This window comes from Nicotiana sylvestris, chromosome 2 (assembly GCF_000393655.2).
Source record: "Nicotiana sylvestris chromosome 2, ASM39365v2, whole genome shotgun sequence".
Taxonomy (NCBI): Eukaryota; Viridiplantae; Streptophyta; class Magnoliopsida; order Solanales; family Solanaceae; genus Nicotiana; species Nicotiana sylvestris.
In genome coordinates this window covers 186,467,527-186,491,830 of record NC_091058.1, presented here as the reverse complement: position 1 = coordinate 186,491,830, position 24,304 = coordinate 186,467,527, and the positions used below count along the sequence as shown (strand labels likewise).

The following is a 24,304-nucleotide window of genomic DNA, read 5'->3' as shown; positions in this document are numbered from 1 at the left end:
ATAAAAATAAAAATAAAAATAATTAATAAAACAAATGAAATTAAAACAAATAACAATATGGCATTTCAACATAATTATCATACCAAGTAAGTTAAATCACAACCTAAAACGGACGATGCACATATATTTATATTTTTTGAATTTTCTTTTAACGCCACATATATTTTTTGTATTTTTGTTTGATAATGACTAGATGCAAAATGGACAGACTCACAAACGACTAACAACACATGTCACGGAAAGATCGAAAAATTGTACAGCGAAGCCTTTTGCCACTATTTTTATTTTCTTTTGGAGCGATTGTCCGTGAAGCAAAAATCACGTGCTTACAGCTGCCCCTCTTTGCACGAAGACACGAAGGGTTTTCGCGCAAAGATAAAGCGAGCGATTTTTGCCCGTCCGAATACTCCGTGTGAAGCATTTTTTGAAAAAGATTTGACCGAACCTTTGCTTCAGAGGTTTCCTACATATCCTGGGCTGAACAGGAATCAGGTCAATGTAGTTCGGGAAATTTTGGTAGCTGGGACTACCATGTGACTGTAATGCTTGCTGCTGTTGTGCGCTATTGTATGCTGCTATAGGATGCTACTGCTCAACCGATCTCCCTGTTACATCGCTCTAAAAGGAAAAACAAGAAGTTAAGCTAAAGTATGAGATCTCATCTATCTCCCGCTTGTTCTTGTTGTCTTGCTTTCTTGTCGGCTATCGCTTTCCTCCGATGCCTTTATCTTGTGACTTTGGGAGATGATGTTGGTCCTTTGCTGACGTTTGAATGCCAGTTTTCATCACTTTGCTTGACCCGCTGGGGATACGGCTTTCTTCTTTAAATCTTTCAATGGTTTCCTCAGTGGTATGGCTTTTCATCAGAATTGTTATGTTGGGCATGCCATAGCGTTCTCAAACTGCTTCTTTTGAGACGCGTTCCTTCTTCCCTTTGAATGTGCGCTTGCTTTTGCAGTTGTCTGCTTCTTGGTGCTGGGGATTTTATTGTTTCCCGTTTGGGGATCTCTGTTGTAACCTTCTGTCTTCAGGTGGGGCTACTAACTCCAAACTCTAGAGCTAAAAGTGTTCCCGCATTATACTGGTGGGCGACCTAGAACTTAAATGTATTCCCGCATTATACTGGTGGGCGACCTAGAACTTAAATGTATTCCCGCATTATACTGGTGGGCGACCTAGAACTTAAAAGTATTCCCGCATTATACTGGTGGGCGACCTAGAACTTAAAATGTATTCCCGCATTATACTGGTGGGCGACCTAGAACTGAAATGTATTCCCGCATTATACTGGTGGGCGACCTAGAACTTAAATGTATTCCCGCATTATACTGGTGGGTGACCTAGAACTTAAAAGTATTCCCGCATTATACTGGTGGGCGACCTAGAACTTAAAAGTATTCCCGCATTATACTGGTGGGCGACCTAGAACTTAAAAGTATTCCCGCATTATACTGGTGGGCGACCTAGAACTTAAATGTATTCCCGCATTATACTGGTGGGCGACCTAGAACTTAAAAGTATTCCCGCATTATACTGGTGGGCGACCTAGAACTGAAATGTATTCCCGCATTATACTGGTGGGCGACCTAGAACTTAAAATGTATTCCCGCATTATACTGGTGGGCGACCTAGAACTTAAAAGTATTCCCGCATTATACTGGTGGGCGACCTAGAACTTAAATGTATTCCCGCATTATACTGGTGGGCGACCTAGAACTTAAAAGTATTGAAATTGTTTCCCCGTTCTTCCGAGAAAATTTTCGACAATCGGCAGAAAATTTTCTGCCCCGGTTTTTGGTGACTTCCATGGCGTTGCATCTTGCTGCCCTTATCAATCCTCTGTTCCCCTGCAACAGACAAAAGGATTTGGTCAGTTTTAATCGTGGTGGTAGAGGGTGCCTTTCTGGCGAGCAATTTTTCTCTCTTCCCCTTTTCTTGCTCTTTGTCCCCATAATTGGTTGGCGGGCAAAGTTGCCTGTTGGGGGTCTCTAGCCTGCTGGGGATTGGTTTTCAATTTATCCCCTTTTCTGCTTTCTTTTAAAACACATGATGTGGGAGTCTGCTTCTAACTCCCGAAACCACTCCCTTTTGGAGCTTACTTCTTCCAACATTTCCGAGCACAATCCCTGCATTGCCTGGGGCCGGCCTTTAAGACTGTTTGTATTGTCCTGCACTGGATGAATTCCCCTTTGGTTCCTGGTAGTAAGCCCTTTTTTTAAAAAAAATCCTTTCAAGACACATTTTAGGAAAAGAAATAAAAGATATGGAAAGGAGAAAATCTTTCTGAACCAATATTTTTTGTGGGAGGAGACAATCAAAAGAACTTATCTGGAGGACATGACTGGTCCCCGTGATCATGGCGTGCACCATAGATTCCCGACCCAGTCTATTTGTATCAATCGATTTGTCCGATGGTCTGACTTGCTGGGGATGATAAATGGATGTTCATCTTGTTGCGAATGTGGTAGCTTTTGCTGCTCTATCTTGTCGCCTCATAGTGCCCTTCGAGGGGTTTTCACTAATGAGACTCTCTCTTTTCTCTCATCTCCCGGCGCCTTATGGTGCCTGTGAAGGTTTTCACCAATAAGACTCTCTCATTTCATATCCCTCATCTTACATCGCCTCTCGGTGCCTGTGAAGGTTTTCACCGATAAGACTCTCTCATTTTATTTCTTTCGAGGATCCGGGGTGTTGTAGGTGCGACCCTCTCTTCCGGGGATTCTTTTGACTATCAACTCATTCCCAGTCTTACGATCCTCTTCTTTGATGGGAATCAGTGTATTATTCTCGGCCTTATTTGCCGGATTTGGCATCTCTCGAACATTGATCGGGAGGTCTTTTGGATGTTGATGTTGGTTTTGGTGTGGGTTTGAAGAAAGGCTATAAAAATGAAAACAAATTTGAAGGGTGATGTGCTACAATTTTTGGAATCAAACCTTTGTTGGAACTCAAAACATAACCTCTGCCCCAGTTTTCTTGCTTGGGGAGTTTATCTTTTATGCTTATGTTGAGCTATGTGCGTTACGCACATTGTGCCTATTATGCACACTGTGTACATTATGCATCCTATATTTGTTACGATGCATACTATGACCGAGCCGTGAGGAGCCTACGTATCCTCCTTGAGGAATCAGGTCAAACGTAGTTCCCACGGTTTTATATTCCTTGATTTTTCTTTTCTTTCTTTTCATTTTCTTTTCCTTTTCTTTCTTTTTCTTTTCTTTTCCTTTCTTTTCTTTTTTTTCCGTATCTTTCCCATTAGTGATTCCAAAAGAGGGGTATTGAAAGAATTTGCTTAAGGCTCAAAGGGGGAAGCGAGGGTTAAAAGTGTTTGGATAGAAGAAAGAATTGCCTCCGTCATCTCATTATTCAACAAATGCCAAATACAAACAAATAAACCAAAAATTGCCATAATTAAAGAAGTTACGCATAATATCTCTTGACTGCATCTGAATTGATAGCCATGTCGAACACATCTACCTTCGACATCTGTCAAACACAAAGCACCGTTGGACAATATTCTGGTCACGATATAAGGCCCTTGCCAATTTGGGGCGAATTTGCCTTTTGCCTCGACCTGATGTGGGAGGATCTTCTTTAATACCAACTGCCCTACTTCAAACTTCCTGGGGCGCACCTTCTTATTATACGCTCTTGCCATTCTCTTCTGATACAGTTGACCATGGCACACTGCTGCCAATCTTTTCTCATCTATCAGGCTCAACTGTTCCAAGCGAGCTTTGATCCATTCATCATCATCAATTCCGGCTTCAGCGACAATTCGGAGGGACGGAATTTCGACCTCCGCTGGTATCACGGCCTCAGTTCCATACACCAACAAATAAGGAGTTGTGCCTATGGAAGTCCGGACGGTAGTGCGGTAACCCAACAAAGCAAAGGGTAATTTCTCGTGCCATTGTCTGGACCCTTCCACCATTTTTCGCAGTATCTTCTTGATATTCTTATTGGCTGCTTCGACTGCTCCATTTGCCTTAGGACGATATGGGGTGGAATTGCGGTGTGTAATCTTGAATTGTTGGCATACCTCTCTCATCAAGCTGCTATTAAGATTCGCACCGTTATCCGTGATGATCACTTTTGGGATCCCAAATCTACAGATGATATGGGAGTGAACAAAGTCCACCACTGCCTTCTTAGTTACTGATTTGAAGGTTTTAGCCTCAACCCATTTGGTGAAGTAATCAATGGTCACTAGAATGAACCTATGACCGTTGGACGCTGCTGGCTCGATGGGCCCAATGACATCCATGCCCCATGCTACAAACGGCCAGGGTGCTGACATCGTATGTAACTCTGTTGGCGGAGAGTGAATCAAGTCTCCATGTATCTGGCACTGATGGCATTTCCTCACGAAAGTGATACAGTCGTGTTCCATGGTTAGCCAATAACACCCTGTTCGAAGGATCTTTCTTGCCAACACATATCCGCTCATGTGCGGCCCACAAACTCCGGCATGTACTTCCGCCATAACCGCCGTTGCCTGCCCGGCATCTATGCATCTCAACAATCCCAAATCTGGGGTTCTTTTGTACAATACTCCTCCACTGAAGAAGAAGCCATTCGACAAACGCCTAAGGGCTCTTTTTTGGTCTCCAGAGGCATGTTCCGGGTATATTCCCATTCTGAGGTATTCCTTAATATCATGAAACCAGGGTTCGCCATCTGCTTCTTCTTCTATGGCATTGCAGTAGGCGTGCTGATCACGGACCTGGATGTGTAGAGGATCAACATACATTTTGTCAGGGTGGTGCAGCATTGATGCTAAGGTGGCTAAGGCATCCGCAACCTCATTGTGAACTCTCGGGATGTGTTTGAACTTTACCGATCGAAATTGCTTGCTCAGATCATGCAAGCATTGTCGGTATGGTATGAGCTTTAGATCTCGTGTTTCCCATTCACCCTGAATTTGATGTACCAAGAGGTCCGAGTCTCCCAAGACCAAGACGTCTTGGACATCCATGTCAGCAGCCAAGCGCAGACCCAGAATGCAAGCCTCATATTCGGCCATATTGTTGGTGCAGTAGAAGCGCAGTTGAGCCGTAACAGGATAATGCCGTCCTGTTTCAGAAATGAGTACTGCTCCTATTCCAACCCCTTTTGCGTTTACAGCTCCATCGAAGAAAAGCTTCCAACCCGGTTCCTCAGGTAATTCCAACTCATTCGTATGCATCACCTCTTCGTCAGGAAAATACGTTCTTAAAGGCTCGTATTTTTCATCAACGGGATTCTCTGCCAAATGGTCTGCCAGTGCCTGGGCTTTCATGGCCGTCCTTGTTACGTAGATGATATCAAACTCTGTGAGCAGAATTTGCCATTTTGCCAACCTTCCCGTGGGCATAGGTTTCTGAAAGATATACTTCAATGGGTCCAAGCGGGATATGAGATAAGTAGTATATGAAGACAGGTAGTGCTTCAACTTCTGAGCTACCCAAGTTAGGGCGCAGCACGTTTTCTCGAGTTGAGTGTACTTGACCTCATGCACTGTGAATTTCTTGCTAAGATAGTAGATGGCTTGCTCCTTCCTTCCTGTGTCGTCATGTTGCCCCAACACACAACCAAATGAATTTTCCAAGACCGTCAGGTAAAGGATTAGGGGTTTCCCGGGCTTAGGTGGGACCAATACGGGTGGATTAGACAGATACCCTTTGATTTGGTCGAAAGCCTCCTGACACTCTGCCGTCCAACCTACCGCAGCATCCTTTCTCAGCAGCCGAAATATGGGCTCACAAGTTGCTGTGAGTTGAGCGATGAACCTGCTGATGTAATTGAGTCTACCCAACAAACTCATTACCTCTGTTTTGTTCCTTGGCGGTGGCAAATCTCGGATGGATTCAATTTTGGATGGGTCTAACTCAATCCCCCGTCGACTGACGATGAATCCTAGCAACTTTCCTGATGGAACCCCGAATGCGCATTTGGCCGGGTTAAGCTTGATATCATACCTTCGGAGTCTTTGGAAAAATCTCCTTAGGTCTGCCACATGGTCCTCCTGACGCCAAGATTTGATGATCACATCATCGACGTACACCTCTATTTCTTTGTGTATCATGTCATGAAACACAGCAGTCATTGCTCGCATGTACGTTGCCCCGGCGTTCTTTAACCCGAACGGCATTACCCGATAGCAGTAGGTTCCCCATGGCGTAATAAACGCTGTCTTCTCAGCATCCTCTTCGTCCATTAGGATCTGATGATAACCCGCATAGCAATCCACAAAGGATCCGATCTCGCGCCCAGCGCAATTATCGATCAGGATATGAATGTTGGGTAACGGGAAATTGTCCTTGGGACTTGCTTTGTTGAGGTTGCGGTAGTCGACGCATACCCTGATTTTTCCATCCTTCTTTGGGACTGGTACCACATTGGCCAACCACTCGGGATATCGAGTGACCCGAATGACCTTCGATTGCAACTGCTTGATCACTTCTTCTTTGATTTTTACACTCATTTCTGTTTTAAATTTCCTTAGTTTTTGCTTGACCGGAGGGTATGCCGGGTCAGTGGGTAGTTTGTGAACCACTAAATTGGTGCTCAATCCAGGCATATCATCATATGACCATGCAAAAACATCTTTGAATTCCCTGAGAGTTTCGATCAATTCTGCTTTGACATTCGGCTCAATGTGGATGCTAATTTTGGTCTCTTGGATGTTATCAGCGTCTCCTAGGTTCACAGCCTCAGTGTCATTTAGGTTAGGCTTGGGTTTCTCTTCAAATTGGCACAGTTCTCGGTTTATTTCTTCGAAGGCTTCCCCTTCGTCACATTCGGATTCATTATCACAAACGACCTCTTGTATCATTGAGTCAGATTCAGATTGATTTATTAGACTAGGTCGAAGATCCGCTGTGCATGCCATGTCATTAGGACCAGTAAAAAGAGAACTGTTCAGAAAGAAAAAGAACAAAACAAGAAATTAAAATGGGACAAAAGAAAAGAACTTTATTAAATTTGCAGGATAAAAAGGGTTCACACTTTTACAAAACGAAAGTAAAATTGGGATTACACCCTTGAATAATCCGATCAAACAAACAAACAAACAAAACATTAATCAAAGCCTACTACCAAGACTCCCCTCGGACAGGAAGAGGAGTAACCGTCCAATTGTTGGTCTTGGCCTCAGGCCCCACGAATTGTATCTCTGCTCTGCTGGAACCCTCTCCAGCTTCCACCATACTGACATCCGCGAATAGTCTCTCAAAACTCTGATTCAGGTCTTCACTTATGCCGATCAAAGGTCCTCGAATCTTTGGGATCGCTGACCCCTTGGCACTAGCTTTAACAAAAGACCTTGAGAGGCGTGGCACTGGTTTAGGCAGAGACCAGACTCTCTTCTTCATTTTTCGCGCTTGCTTCCTGTCTGCTGCGGTTGGTTTGAACCCCAACCCGAAAGTTTCCAGATTCTTAGGAAGGGAGACAGGTTGGACTATCCCTTGAAGTTCAACTCCCAGGCCTTTTCCCGGCACAAACCCATTACCCAGCATTTCTGATACCATCATGACTGTTGCGGCAGTCACCCTAGGGTGCGGGATGATTTCTCCTTCAGAAATTTTGTTGGCCGACCCTGTATCGAGAATCTGGTAGACCCAGGGACCCTTGTCATCAGTGGTCTCTATGAAAGGCACAATGGTTCCGCCCATGGTGCATGTTGTATCCTCGCCGTGCAACACGACCTCTTGTCTTTCCCACTCGAACTTCACTGTCTGATGTAGGGTGGAAGGCACCGCTTTAGCTGCATGAATCCAAGGTCGTCCTAACAGCAAGTTGTAAGATACCGTGGCGTCCAATACCTGGAATTCCATGGTAAACAGGACCGGGCCAATGGTCAGTTCAAGTACAACATCCCCCACAGTGGCTGTTCCGTTTCCGTCAAACCCCCGGACACAGATGCTATTCTCCCGGATTCTTCCACGGTCAATCTTTAACTGGTCCAGGGTGGATAATGGACAAATATTGGCGCTTGAGCCGTTATCCACCAATACTCGAGTTACCACCGAGTCTTCACATTTGACAGCTAGGTATAGAGCTTTGTTATGCTCCGTACCTTCCACCGGCAGGTCATCATCTGAGAATGTTACCCTGTTCACCTCGAAAATCTTGCTGGCAATGGTTTCCAGGTGGTTTACAGAAATCTCACTGGGTACATGGGCCTCGTTCAATATCTTTAACAGGGCCCGGCGATGTTCCTCGGAATGGAGGAGTAATGACAATAGTGAGATCTGGGCAGGTGTTTTTCTCAGCTGCTCAACCACAGAATAGTCTTGCACTTTCATCTTCCTCAGGAAGTCTTCAGCCTCTTCTTCTGACACTGGCTTCTTGGTTGCCACTGGGTTGGTTTTTCTTAACTCCACCGGAGCAAAACATCGACCTGATCGAGTCAGCCCTTGCGCTTCACAACTGACTTCTTCCACCTGTTTTCCTTGGTACGTCACCACTGCTTTTTCATATTTCCAGGGCACAGCCCTGCTGTCAAGCATTGGCAGTTGGACCACCGGCTTTATGGTCACCCGTTCTCCACATACCCCTTTCAACATGACTGCCGGTGTGGGCAGGATCCCTGGTATTACCAACTTGCTTGGCTCGGGTTTGCTTGCTATGACGGACGGGCTCTTCCCCCATATTACTACCGGCTTGACGCCTTCTCCCTGCGACTGTACATTTGTTCCTCCACTGGTTAAGACTTCTTTTGGGGCAGCTTGGATCATCATCACTGTTTGTGAGGGTTTTCTTAATTCTCCTCCCTCACACACCAACTCAATCATGTGAGTTTCGTGGTGCGCTGGCAGTGGGTTTTGGTTGATGTTAGGAGCCTCCGGTGTCTGGACCTCGATCTTATTGGTGTCAATAAGATCCTGTATGGCATGCCTTAACTTCCAGCACTTCTCGGTATCGTGCCCGAGCATCCCTGAACAGTATTCACAACTGATTGAACGATCCAAATTCTGAGGCGGGGGATTTGGTTCCCGAGTATGGACAGGACTAACCAAACCCAATTGCCGCAGCTTGTGGAACACAGCGGTGTAGGTTTCTCCCAGTTCGGTGAAGGTTCTTTGCTTCCGCAACCTGTCATTTCTGGCATCTGGATTTCCCCGGAAACCTGCCCCTGAAGGATTTCTATATGCCCTTGGTGGAGGGTAAGTGTTTTGTGGTGGTGCATATATGTTCTGGGGAGCCGGTGCGCGCCATTGTGGGCGAACCGGAGGCTGAGTGTATACCTGGGCTTGGTGTACGGAACAATGTGGTTCTCGAGGTGGATAGAAATTTTGTGGTGGGTTGTATGGGTAGTTTGACCTGTGAGGCCTGGGTTGGTTGTAATGTGGCCTGCCAGCCCTGGACCAACTGCCTGCCTCGATCGTGGCAACCTCTTCTTTCTTTCTTCTCAGCGCACCTCCCGTGCCGCTTTGAATAGCCTGGGTTGTGGCCTTAAGCGCCGAATAGTTCAAGATCTTGTCCGACCTCAAACCTTCTTCTATCATGACCCCTATTTTGACCACCTCGTTGAACGATTTTCCAACCGTTGTCACCAAGTGACCAAAGTAGGTTGGATCCAATGTCTGCAAAAAATAGTCCACCATCTCTCCCTCTCTCATGGGAGGATCGACTCTAGCTGCTTGTTCTCTCCAGCGGAACCCGAACTCGCGAAAACTTTCTCCGGGTTTCTTCCCAGTTCTCAATAACGTGAGACGGTCAGGGACTATCTCCAGATTGTACTGGAAATGACCTGCAAAAGCCTGCGCCAGGTCATCCCACGTGTACCACCTGCTGAAATCCTGCCTGGTATACCATTCCAGTGCAGATCCGCTCAGACTTTGGCCGAAATAAGCTATCAAAAGCTCATCCTTGCCTCCTGCCCCTCTCATTTTGCTACAGAATCCCCGCAAATGTGCCATGGGATCACCGTGCCCTTCATATAAATCAAACTTGGGCATCTTGAACCCAGCCGGGAGTTGGACATCTGGGAAAGGGCACAGATCTTTGTATGCCACGCTGACTTGATTGCCCAGCCCGTGTAAGTTCCTGAAGGATTGCTCCAGGCTTTTGAACTTTCTCAACACTTCATCCTGTTCAGGGGCCTTAACCGGCTTCTCAACCTCTGCCGGTACTTCCAAATGGGGATTGTAAGCCTGTGGTTCGGGTGCATGGAATGTAGGCTCAGGGGGATAGTATTGTGTATCATGAGCCTGAAACAATGGCTCACTGGTCGTTCGCTGCAAAGGGGCTGATGCAGGTCCCACAAAAATGGGAATATTGGGTGTTGGGAGAGGTTGATGGGGTGGTGGAGCTTGGGAATCATGAGGGCTTCTTTCTTGATGATAGAGGGGATTTGGGCGGCTTGTGGAAGGGCCAGAGTGAGGGTACTCCGGCATGTGTCCCAGTGTCTCAGGGCTCTTTTGCGTTTTGGCCAGGGCTAGCTGCATTGCATGCATCTCTAGTCCCATCCTTTCAATCTTTTCCATTGCCTCTTTTAGCAACTGGCTCATCGGCCTTTCTTCCTCATTACTATTCTCTGAAGTAGTCATGCTTGTTGCTACCGGTCCTTTGGATCTGGTTTGGTATGAATGTGTTGCCAGAATTCTTTAACAACTAACTGTCTGATATCAGACAACAACAAACTTTGTTAGTGTTAGAGCTTAACAGATTTGATCATAACACATAGAGGATGCAATGCACCTAGGCAGTTAACCGTTTCTACATGCTTTGCTTCAAACTACATGCGTCATTCTGGCTCGTTCATTCGTCTCTTGAAAGTATTTTGCGAAACCCTGCGTTTTATTCTATTTACATTTTCTTTTCTTTATTTATTAAAAGCGGTCGAATCTTATGGGGATTGCCTACGTATCACGTCCCCGCATGAATCAAACCAGGCGTAGTTCTGCCTCAAAGCAAAGACACACAGTAATTCTTCTGGAGTCACTTAATTTCATTATCAAAATTTGTTATTACACAGTACTTAAAATAAAAATAGCAGAAGTACAGACTCCACGGGTTTAAACTTGGTTTGATGAAAAGAAAACAACATATGGAAAAACAACCAAAGCCAAATAAACAGGACTTGACCAAAACTAATTCTCCAATTTAAGGTCCCGCGAGGCATCATTCGGCCTTTCCGCGGCTCTAGGTGTAAGGTCTCTTTGCAGGTTCTTCAACTCGTTCATAATCCGGCGGACGCAGCCCATGATGGAAACAAGGAGGGTCTTCCGAGGTGTTCGCTCACATGCCAAGCATTTCATGTAGATGTAATGCCCTATTTCATCAATCCTTGCTCGGATGTCATCTCTTTCACTGAGCAACTGCCTGATTTGTTGGTTTTTTAACCCCAGTGCCTGAGCATCGTCAGCAATTCGATCCTGAAACAACCCCATTTGTCTTTCCATGCAGGCCATTGCATCATAGCACTGTCTTCTGTCGGCCTGGGCGTCTCGTGCTTGTTTGACGATCCGATCATGTAGAGTGGAGCTCGTCTCCCTTAATATTCTGACGCTCATTTCATAATCCCTTATGACCTGTTGCAAATGCTGCTTCCGGGCCATTGCGTACTTTGCCCCTCTGACCTTCATCCTTGTTATGCAAGCTCTTGATTGTTCTAATTCTTCTTGGCCTTGGATGACCTGATTTCTCAAACTTGCTATCAATCTTTCATCAGAGCGACGCTTCTGTCGGTCAACGTTACTCTTACTGGCTTGGCGAAGGCGGGCCTTCAAGGTTTGGTTTTCTTGGGCTAACTTGTTTCTTTCAGCCTGCTCCGAGGCGACTTGCACATTGTTCTCAAATACAAGCCTTTCAACTTGTTGCTTTAGCTTCCCGATTTCGACCCGGTAACCTTTCTCCCTTTTTAACCATCCCCATTGCTCTTGTGAATCATTGGTGAAGTGTTGGACGTGGGCCCTTTTAGCAGGTCTTTGCCGAGTCTGAAACCTTCTTTCGAACCAAGCATCGTACTTTGGGTCTACCTCACCTTTAGCTAGCTCTCGTACCATGGTTTTGGGCTCCAAGAATCTACATTCATGCCACAGTTTTCTAATCTTCCCCTCGGGGAATATGACTCCCGGGCTTAATTCCAAGGCATGCTTGCTCAGATTTTCATCATTAGGGACTACTTGAAACCTGCCCAGTTGTCGTAATACCCGATGAGGGGCATATGGCTGGATGCTGCGAAGCCCCATTAAGAGAACATGACATTCTTCAGCCGACATGTAGATAACCTCAGTATCAGTCAACCAACCAAATGCCCATTCAATTTGGTCAGATGTTGTTGACCTTAACCGTGTAAACCATTCTTCGACACCTTCAGGAAATCTGGCGCCTGTCATGCGCTTCTTGAATCCGCTGATACAGTTCCTCTCGGTCAACCCGTGGTTCATGTATCCTACTCGGTGATGGAGGTGTTCCTGCATCCATAGCTGAAGTAACAGGTTGCAACCTTGGAAGAACTTGCCTCCTTCTCGGCATATAGTCAGAGCCCGGTAGATTTCGGACAAAATTAAAGGAACCACAGTACTATTGGTTCTTTTGATTGCCACGTCGGCCATCCCTACCAGACCTATCTCTATCTTTTTGTCCTTCCTTGGGCAGACCATGACTCCCAAGAATGCTGTGATAAAAGCCAAAGTACGTCTTGCTTCCCATTTGTTTCTGTTCCCGCCGTGAGTTAGCCCAAGGTTCGGTTCCTCGAAACCCTGCGGGGTCCCGTACCGCTGATACAAGAAATGGAGATCACAACACCCTCTCGACAAATCGTCATGTTGTACCTTCCGACTAATGCTTAGTAGATCCAGAAACGCATGCGGGGACACTGGCCTTGGCGAAAGCAAATATTGCCCTCTTAACTTCTCGTTCAGTCCCGCATATCCGGCAACTTCCTCAAGTGTCGGTGAAAGTTCAAAGTCAACAAAACGGAATACATTGCAGGTGGGGTCCCAAAATGGTATTAGAGCTTCAAGAATATCTGTCCTCGGCTCAACACCCAACAAATTTACAAAACCTCCCAATATTCTTCCTATTACCCCTTTGCTATCGGCTTCCAAGTCATTCCACCACATGTGGAGTTGTAGAGGGACCTCGCTGAGGGCTGAGAATGGTTCATTTTGCTCTGTGTTCATCCTGCACATTTATTAGGGTGACCTTTTAGGTGAAAACAAAAACCTTTATTTTGACTCTAACCAAAATCTTTGGACAAAAACAAAAAAAAAAATTTTATTTATATACATGTGTATACATATATACATATATGCTTTATGGTATATCTTTTTGGTAAAAATGGAAAATGAGTTGGACCCGATGAGGGTTGCCTACGTATCTCACATCCGGTGAGAATCAAGCCGACGTAGTTCGGGTGACAAACTAACTGGTTTATTTATTTCTATTTTTTTTTTTTTTTTTTTTAAAAAAAAAATTTTTTTGTAAATTTCCCAACATTCAAAACCGGTCATCATGCATGTTTGAAGCAAATAAATGCACAAGCAGTGAGTAGGATGCATCAGGATGGCCTTTTCTATTTCAGGTTGCTATTCCTAGACGGACCCAACCCCTGTGTTGAGTCCCCTAAGTCAAATGCACATGATGCAAATAAACGTTCCTACTAGGGATCCGGCATGTGGCTTTGTTATACTAGGTTCAGAACCTGGGTGTTTGTTCTAGACCTGGCTTACCCGAGCGGACAGCTCGAGCCGAGGGGGGGCAGCGTACCGGGAATACAGAAGCTTCACCGGCTTAGCAACTTATCCGAACCTCGTTCTAAATTGGGATTTGACACTATACAGAAAAGAAGTCATACGAAGTACGCCCTTCTTCATGATTTAGAAGACTCAGAGAGAAGATGGATTTCGGCACAATTTATATACAGTTCACATAATATCAAAGCGGTAAAAGCAACATTTAGCACATTAGGCTTAAAACATGTAAAAAAAAATCAGATAAAGCCAAATATAACAACTTATCTAAGCTCGAATTTCTAACCCTGAACCAGTGGTTCTGGGTTATAGTCCCCAGCAGAGTCGCCAGAGCTGTCACACCTCCTTTTTCCGCGCCCGGGAGGCGCAGGGGAGTTTTTCCAATTAAAGGACAATCGAAACGGGATTTGTTTATTTATTTCAGAGTCGCCACTTGGGAGATTTAGGGTGTCCCAAGTCACCAATTTTAATCCCGAATCGAGGAAAAAATAATGACTCTATATTACAGTCTGCGTACCAGAAATCCGGATAAGGAATTCTGTTAACCCGGGAGAAGGTGTTAGGCATTCCCGAGTTCCGTGGTTCTAGCACGGTCGCTCAACTGTTATATTCGGCTTATTTATCTGATTTTTAATACAATTATGAACCATGTGCAAATTTTATCTTTTAACCACTTTATTAATTATTATTATTAGGAATGTGAACGTCGCTTAAAACATGTCTTTGGACTGCGTCACATGAAATGCACCCACAATCCGGAACATATCTTATTTGACGTTTTGGGATTTGGATTTGGGTCGCATGAAATGCACACCCCAAGTTTTAAGAAAGTAAATTATTAAACACGCGCCTAAAAAGACTATCGCGTTATTATTTTTGGGAAAGGCCACGAAATTCACTAAGCGGCCCTCCTGAATTCTAAGTAATTTAAAACAAGTATTTACTGAGGGCCCCGCAATTTGTATTTTTATTCGGCGAGGCTCATCTCATTCTTATTTTAAAAGGATATCCTATAGCAACTACGTTTCTTGTCGTGTTTGTCTCTATCAATCGAAAGCAGTAGATAGTCCTAATTAATTAATGCTTGCAAGTTATTTTATGACAGAATTCGGAAATGCTAAAATCAGGAACAAGGCTGCGCGCACAGTCAGTCGAATAAGTATTCATGGGCCCAAATTCGACCCATGCGTGATGGGCCAAACCTGGGCCACTGCTTGCTCGAAGCAGGCCGGCTAGGCCTGTTTTGGCCTGAACTCGACCTTTACGGGGTTGAGATTGCAAGTTTGGTGTTCTTTGTCTTAACAGGTGGTTTACTAGTTATATGAGACCATCAATCCGAAAAAGGAAGAACTTAATCCAGGATGTACAGTGTTCATACTTGGTATACATTACAACATATACTGCAAAGTAAACTAAAATCTGAAATGCAACATATCTCATTGAACATATTATCACCTATCAGCATACATATGTAAGCTACCATTTAGCTAACTTATATTAATATACATTAGGCATACAGGCTGCTTCGATTGTCAACACAAGAATGAAAATTATCATACAATACATGATATCTAATATAACAGTATATATATGAAAATCAACTTCAAGTCTTTTTCCTTTTTTGCATTCATGCTCAATGTTCCAATTACATTTGATAGTGCCTTGGTTGTGTACCTGATGTAGAGGAACAGAAGAAGAAGGAAAAGGATCAGCTGAGTAGCACACAGCAAACAACAGCAATCAGCAGATTCACAGCAACAACACAGCAACAAACAACCAGCCAATAATGATGAAGCTCAACAAAGAGTCGAACAACAAATGGACAATCCCAGTAAAAGAGAGTAGGAAATAACAGCCCAGAATGTTGAATGTAACAGCAACAGAAATCCAATGACCACAAGAAAGCTTGGCAAACGACAGAAAAAGCAAAGCCACAAAGACAACCTGATCAAACTGGACTCTTACACAGTTTCTTCTAGACAATACTCATTCACAATGTTCTGAAATTTATTCCTGTTTTTTCCTTTTCCAGTTTTCTTACTCACAGAATCTCCCAAGACTCGAAAAAAATGACCCCCTTTCTAATGGAAGGTCTGCCTCTTTTATAGCCTAACCTTAACACTTTACAGTCTGTTTTACAACTCAAAATTGCCCCCCTGTTGTTTTTCCACTCACTTGTTTTAAATAACCAAGCTCCCATGAAATCCCTGACAGCCCCTCTCTCTTTTTGGTTGTTAAAGTGTACTGATCACTTGTTTATTTAATCAAAGTATGGGCAGTAGGAATATAACCTGACAGCACATACTGTCCAATTATTTTAATTCCTTAAAGCAAACCATACACATGCTGCCCATAGTCTAAACCAAATGGCATCGTGTTTTAAAATCAAAGCCTGAATCTGCCATTATAACCTTTCCCCTAGATGTTCTTTAATTCGATTTGAACAAAATCAATAGGCAATACAGTTCAGTTCCTAATGGGACTCAAATACGATCACAGCAGAAATAAGCAATACGAATCAAGTTGTTACCATTAACGATTAAAACTAATTGACGACATATATCGACTCGACTATATTAATCGTAACACATAACAATCAATCGTTCATATAAACAACACGTATAGAGTCCCGAATGACCTCAGACAAATTTGTTCAAACACTGGGAACTTATATGAATTAAACTCGTTTGACGATTAATCTAATTGATGAACACGTATATCACAGGGTATATTCAGAACACAAACAGAAGACAATTGGCCAAATAAAAAGGCCTTTTATCAGAGATGGAAGAAATTCGAATGAAAAATAACAAAATAACAAACAAACACAAAGAAATATGCTGACAACTTATTTAGAAATAAAACAAAAGAAAGGAAAACTTACCGAAAATGTTTAAATCAAACAGACCCAAATCTGAATCAACTTCGAACTTTTGAGGCCGAACAAACTTTAATCAGGGTGTTCTCACATGAGAACACCTTGATTAAGGTCTATTAGACCTCAAACCCATGTCCAAACCGGCCGGATTCCCCAGGTGCATGTGTTCTAAAGTCTGGATTTCCAGATCTGATTTTTAGGGAGTTGTGGGTAGATTCGGACCAAACCAAGCTTGGTTTGGTCACGAGGAAGGTCAGGGGAGTGTCTGGTATGAAGATGGGGTGGTTTGGCATAGATCGAGTTTTGTCTCGAATCTTCAAATCCAGATTCGAGACGATAGGAGGTGATTCGAGGTTCGTGGTTAGTGGATTCGTGTTCAGGGTGGTTGGATGCTTTAGGGGTGTGAAGGGGGTGGTCACCGGCGTTCGTGCCGCCGGGTTTTGGTGGAGGGGAAGCTAGGGCGGCTTGCTAGGGTTTGGGGTTTCAGCTTGGGGAAGGAGATGACTGAAGGGGGGGTTCGGATAGGGGGTGCGGGGTAAAGGGTCAAGTTTATATATGGAAGGGGAAGAGAGATTGGAGCCGTTAGATCAAGTGATCTAAACGGCTTAGATCTATTGGTGTGTAACAGGACGGGGTCGTTTGGTATGGGAACGGGGTCGTTTTGGTTTAGGTGAGGGGTTGGGTTAAACCGGCTAAATAGGTCGGGTCATGAGGGAACCAGGGACCGTTGGATCAATGAGGTTGGACGGCTCAGATTCAACTTGCCTGAAACGGCGTCGTTGAGGTGAGTTGGACAACCTGATCTGGACCGTTCCTTTGAATCAGATCAACGGCTTCAAATGGGGACGCCGATACGACGTCGTTTGAGTCCGTGCCTGGGCAGGCTGGGTTTGGACCGGGTCAGATCGTTGGTTTGGGCCTGTTTTTGTCTTATTTTTTGGGCCCAAATTGATTTCAACTTTCTTTTGTTTTCCAATTTAAAGAAAAATAAAAATAAAAATAACTAATAAAACAAATGAAATTAAAACAAATAACAATATGGCATTTCAACATAATTATCATACCAAGTAAGTTAAATCACAACCTAAAACGGACGATGCACATATATTTATATTTTTTGAATTTTCTTTTAACGCCACATATATTTTTTGTATTTTTGTTTGATAATGACTAGATGCAAAATGGACAGACTCACAAACGACTAACAACACATGTCACGGAAAGATCGAAAAATTGTACAGCGAAGCCTTTTGCCACTATTTTTATTTTCTTTTGGAGCGATTGTCCGTGAAGCAAAAATCACGTGCTTACAAGAACTAACAAACTTCAAACAAAATGAACATGAATTATCTATAATACAAACAAAAACTTGGGTTCGAATTCAAACTAACCCATATGAACACAAACACAATCAGAGCTTGAACGTATGCTTGTTCAACATGTATTTCCAGAATTTAGCAGTCCTGTGGGCCATCTTCGAGCCAAGGCAGCATGGGTTGCAGGACAATATGCCCATGTTAACTTTTCAGATCCAAATAACTTCCGCAAAGCATTACATAGTGTTGTGGCTGGAATGCGTGATCCTGACCTCCCTATTCGTGTTGACTCTGTTTTTGCTTTACGATCGTTTGTTGAAGCACTTGAGACTATCGTTGACGAGTTTGGTGAGGAGATGGCTCCTTATGATAAGGGGTCGTTGGCATGACAGTGGAGCTGGAGCAGCAGTGGCTTGGAGATGTTGCTGCTCGACGGTGAGGCTGGTTGGTCGTGGTGGGCGTGAGGCGGAGGGCAGCCATAGCCGTGGTCGTTTGGACGACGATGAAGAAGAAGGCAGCCATGGGGGTGGTCGTTTGGATCTGGAGGGGTCGCTTGGTTGCTGCTGGACGTGAGGAGGCTATTTCAGGTGGTCGACGGACTGTGTGTGTGCGTGTTGAGCAGTGACTGACGAAGAAGAAGAAGAAGCGGCCATGGCGTACTGGCTGGAGCTCGCGACTGGAGGTGAACGACGATGAGGGCTGCCATGGGGGTGGTCGCTTCGACGAAGACGAAGAAGAAGGGGGCAGCCAGGGGGGGTGGTTGTTCCGACGAAGATGAAGGAGAAGACAATCATGGGAGGGTGGTCGTTTGGACGAAGATGAAGGAGGAGGGGTTGTTTGGAGAAGGAGAAGAAGAAGGGGCGGGTGTTTAGGGTTTGTTTTGGTTAGGGGTTTAGAAGAATAAAAATGAAAATGGGAAAAGGGGGGTTTGGGGTTCGTTTGGGTTATGGGGCGGACCGGGTCGGGTCGACCCAGTGGGGGTTTGGTTCTTTGGGCCTGTGGTTTAAAATTGAAGAAAAGGCCCAATCCGATTTTCTTCTTCTTTTATTTCCATTGCTTCTTTTTTCTTTTTTTTTCTTAAAATAAAACTAAAATTCTACAAATTCTAAATTAACCTATAGAACTAAATTAATTTATAAAAGTACTAATTAACTCTTAACAATTAAGACACAATTACATAGCAATTAACGATAAAATCACACAATTTGGACATTAAATGCTAAAAGTACAACGTACATTATTTTTATGATTTTTGTTCTTGTAAAACAAACTTAATTGCTCCTAATTGTAGAATTAAATTCTAAATGCAAATGCGACATATTTTGTATTTTTTTATTAATCTAATAAATGAACATGCACAGACAAGTACAAATAATTATCCAAAAATGCCATAAATTCTCAAAATTGCACACAAAGGAAAATTATTTTATTTTGAATTTTTGGGAGTAATTCTCACATAGGGCAAAAATCACGTGTTCACAATGTCTTTGGCCTCTGTGCTAGAGTAAGTGAGTAGGTTTTTGAAAAATACGTGGTGATTGTGAGTTGCGTCTTGAGGCTAGGATGTTACGGTATGGATGGTGCTTAGTCTGCTTTAATTATTCTTAGCAGGATGAGTTAGGAAAGTTGCTTGAAAATGTCATCTCTATTTGAAGTATAGTTTGATTTCTCGGGGATGAGCAATGGTTTAAGTGTGGGGTGTTGATGGTAGGCTAGGAACCCGTATTTTTCTATATTTTACACTCTAATTACTACACTTTGAATGTATTTGAGCCTAATTATTAGTACTTTATGCTTATTATGTGTGTTATACTGTGTAGGATGTGATTTCGAGTGAAGAAGTGAGTTTGGAGCTAAAATGGATGATTTGGAGCTTTAAATATGAGTAGAAACCCAAGAAATTAAGTCGGAATCATGTTAGGAGTTTGAGGACCAAGTCTAAATGTCAAAAAATGAAAAGAAAAGATTACGCTGAAAAAATGCACTACCGCCCCACGCCGTGCGCCGCGGGGTGCTAGGGAAAAAATCGTGCAGAATGAAAAAAAAATAGGCCTCTGAACTTTTCCACTAATGTGTCATATTGTGCACCGCCTGGGGCGTTGCAGTAGTGTATGTTTTTGTCCAACCTTTTCTACTTCAGCTCAGAGAGGATAGTTGTGTCTAGTCCCATTCCTACATGGTATAAATATATCAAAAACACAATTTCTAGAGTACTCTTTGACCTACGGAAGATTGGAAAGTTTTGGAGGCTCTGAGGCACAAGGATTCATCATTCTTTCCTCAACTCAACACCCGAGTTTGGATTGAATTCATGTTTTCTTCTTCTTTAACTCTATCTGTGATGACTTCCTCCTTGATTATGAAGTAGGTTACTTTAAGATTTGAGGGATATTGTATTTTGATTGATATTTACGAATTTTAACTCTAGTATTTTGCATGAATTCGTTTATGGAGCTTTGAATTGATTACAATTTTGTTCAATGAATTATTTAATTGAACTAGGAATATTTTTCTTGATTATCTTTACACTATTTCATTTGGTTTAGTTCACTGATTCTTTTAAGTGATCAGAAGAGCTTGTAGTTAGGAGAATATTCGAGAGACATTTTTTTAAAGACTAGTCCATTAACGTGTTCTTGCATATCTTCACAATGCTTTAAATTAGGTTTACCTTGTAGAGTTCAGATTAAATCGAGAGAGGAGTCTTGGATATACGATTGAATTGATCATCGAGTGAATTCGTGAGAATCATTAGAACATTAGAGTAAATTGAATTAGAGTTACATCCTGAATAACGATCTTGCACTTATCCAGTCACGACCCTTATTTCTCTCATAGATTATTTTAGTATTGCACAAATCTTATCTTTTCGTGATCAATTGTTAATTACTGTAGTTTTAATAGTTAATTTAGTTCATAATCATTCCAACCAAAGTGATAATCATTCTGAATAACATTTAAGCCAGAAAACACTTGAACGTTGTTTAAATCTAATCTCTGGACGATAATTAAACTATACTATTTTTGGCTAGCGAGTATTAATTTCGTGTTGTGTTTTGAGCTCATCATGTGTAGGTGTGTATATATACAGAGATGGAGAAAAGAACTTGAGATAGAGAAAAAGATCAAGTTCCTCCATCTCGATAGAGTGGAGGAAATAGTCAGATTCTATAGCAATTTTATAAGAAAGTTCCTCGATTTCAATAATCAATACCGTGGTAAATAAGTACTTTCTCTGATTATTTATAGGTTTGACTATGGCGGATGAAACTGTTAGGAATGGTGAGGTTTACAATGATGCGCCGGTGGAGATCTCCATCGACGAAATATTGCTTTGGAGCAAGAGAAATCTCAGCTCCTTCAGGAGAACGACATGATCAAATAGACGGTCGATAAACTCGAGAACTCAATTGAGGAATCTCAAAATCATACAATTATAATACAACTTTAATATATATTATTCATCTTTGAGTTTTGATTTGAAAATTCATCCAAAATCAACTCTACTCTTTACCAAACACCCTCAAAATTAAGATATAATATGATGACCCGCCATGTTATCATGCCACATAGGCTCCATTTGGCATATATTAATGCCATGTGGAAGCTTACATAAGAAGAATGCTAGAATTTGTGAGAAGATTCTAGAGTAGTATGGACATTTCCTTAGGAAGAACCTAGATCCTTATGGATTTACTAGGAAAGTCCTTGGATTCTTCTAGGCTTGTAGATAATTCTAGAGAAAGCCCTTATCTTGTAAATATCAAAGACTTGTGTAATAATTAATATTTACACACTAGCCCCTAGGAGACTAGTATATAAAGGGGGCCATTCATTTGTATTTCACCAAGCAAGCAATTCAAGTTCTCTCTAATACAAAGCTTTCTTTAACAATTCTCTTGTGTTCTTTCTTCCATTCTCTTAGCGATCTTGAGTGTAGTAAGGCTGATTTGGCATAGCAAGAATGTGAGCAAGTTGTGCAAGATCATGAGCGAGTTGTCAAGTGTCGCATGTGTACTTAGTTAACAACTAAGGACGTGACAACGTGGTATCAGAGTGAAGGTTTCAACTAAGGGAATGGCGAATGACAGAGAAATTAATGCTGCCAACACCCAAGCCAATGTCATCCAGGATGTTGCTGGCAAGAGTGGCCGTAGCAAAAAGAGGAATGCCACCAACAAGATCCAGGAGGTGCCACATGAGGTTGTGTCAAACGAAGGATTTACATCCCAAGAACCATCTGCCACTGAGGCGAGTGAGGATGAAGTGGAGGTCCTTCCATAGGATGTCTCGATCGGTAAAGAAAGGGTGATGAAGATGAATGAGAGGATGGACGCCGTGGAGATCTTTGGCCAACGTTTGGGGAAGGTGGAAGGCACCCTTAGCGTTCTTGAGGGGCACACTCTTGAAGATATTGAGAGTATCCAAAATGACTTGGAGGGACGTACACAGACTAAGATGGAACTAAGGCAAACCATCACTGCCTTAGAGTGCAGACTCATGGAGGCTTTGAGTACTATCGATGCTATGAAGGCAAAGATAGAGTCACTTGAGGAGCATGTCAATGCTGGCGTGACCGGTAGCCAACAATGTTATGGTGACGAGGGAGGCCAAGATCGAGGCTCCCAAACCCCCAGTGTTCAAAGGTGTTTGTGATGCACAAAAAGTGGAAAACTTCCTTTAGCACTTGGAGAACTACTTCAGGCATGGCAAAGTAAGGGACGACGAGGCCAAGATCAACACTACAGTATTGTACCTCTCAGAGACTACCATGCTATAGTGGAGAAGGAAGATGGCCGACGTGGATAAAGTTTTATGTACTATTAGCACATGGGGTCAGTTCAAAGTGGAGTTCAAGCAACAGTTCTTTCCAAACAATATCTTGTACGAGGCAAGGCGCAAGTTTAGGGAATTGAAGGAAACAAGGAACATACGTAACTATGTCAAGGAGTTCACTACCCTTATGTTTCAAATCCCCAAACTGACCAATGATGACTTGTTTTTCCACTTCATGGACAGGTTGTAAAATTGGACTAAGCAGGAGTTGCAACGTTAACAAGTCACTGATATAGACCAAGCCATAGTGGAGGCCGAATCATTGATAGATTTCAGCATGACAAGCACGACAAAGGCAATGGAAAGGAGTCAAAGGTTAACAATGTCAAAGGTGGGGGAAACCGTGGCAAAGGCAAAGAGATACAACAACAATACTCCAAGACTCAAGATCCCAAAAAGTCGAGTGGTCATCAGGGCTACACCGAGAAGAAGGCATAGGATGAGATGAAGGGATGCTACATATGCGGAGGGCCGCATGGCTTCAAGATTGTCCCGACCTCAAGAGCCTCAGTGCCATGGTCGGTGAATGGAAGGAGTAGCCTCAAGGAGAGAGTTCGGGAACCGCACAGTTGGGTATGATCGGATTATGTGGTGCTGTCACAAAGCAAGATATCCAACCTACCAAGAATGGCAATCAATATGTGGATCTCACCATCAACAACAAGCCCACTCGTGCAATGGTGGATGCTAGAGAAACTCATAATTTCGTGACTGAGGCTACCGCAAAGAGACTAGAATTGAAGCTTGCTCCAACCAACTCTCGCGTCAAGACCGTGAATGCCGAGGTACAAAATGCTCGTGGGGTAGCTAATGGATTTGGTGTCAAATTGGGAGCTTGGAAAGGTATGACAAACTTTACCATAACCACTATGGATATCTTTGACATCATACTGGGGCAAGAGTTCTTTAGACATTGTCATACTTTGACCTCTACCTCCAACGTCTCTTGGTTATGGAGAGAGAAGGGGCTTGCATGGTACCTGCAGTGACTATTCCATACGGATAGATCCAAGCACAACTCTCAGCTATGCAGTTTGTCAATGGGATCAAGACGGGGAGCCGACGTTCGTGGAAACTATTGCAAGTCTAGAGGAAGATAAGAATTTTCAAGAGATAGTGCCACCTTGCATAGAGAAGTTGCTTGAGAAAAATAAAGATGTCATGCCCGAGGAGTTGCCTAAGCACTTGCCGCCTAGGCGAGAGGTGAATCACAAGATTGAGTTGGAGCCAGGGTCTAAGCCACCCGCATTTGCCCCATATCGTATGGCACTGCCCCAGCTAGAGGAGCTCAAGAAACAATTGAAAGAGTTGTTGGATGCTGGTCACATTCGCCCATTAAAGGCACCTTTCGAAAGAAGAAGGATGGATCATTGCGCTTGTGCATAGACTACCAAGCACTTAATAAGGTTACAATAAAGAATAAGTACCCGTTCCCGCTCATTGCTGACTTGTTTGATAGACTTGGGCAAGCCAAGTACTTTACCAAGGTGGATCTTCGAAAGGGCTACTACCAGGTTCGCAATGCAGAAGGGGATGGACAAAGACAACATGTGTGATGAGATATGGAGCCTCTGAGTGGTAGGTGA

The 24,304-nt window shown here is 43.3% G+C and overlaps 1 protein-coding gene across 1 annotated transcript; it reads left to right on the top strand.

Annotated features, from left to right (window-relative positions):
* The first annotated feature begins 23,293 nt into the window (after positions 1-23,293).
* On the top strand, positions 23,294-24,104 carry LOC138886066 (uncharacterized). Its single transcript, XM_070167093.1, has 2 exons — positions 23,294-23,561; positions 23,725-24,104. The coding sequence occupies exons 1-2, from the start codon at positions 23,294-23,296 to the stop codon at positions 24,102-24,104; spliced, it is 648 nt and encodes a 215-aa protein (XP_070023194.1).
* The last annotated feature ends 200 nt before the right edge of the window (positions 24,105-24,304 follow it).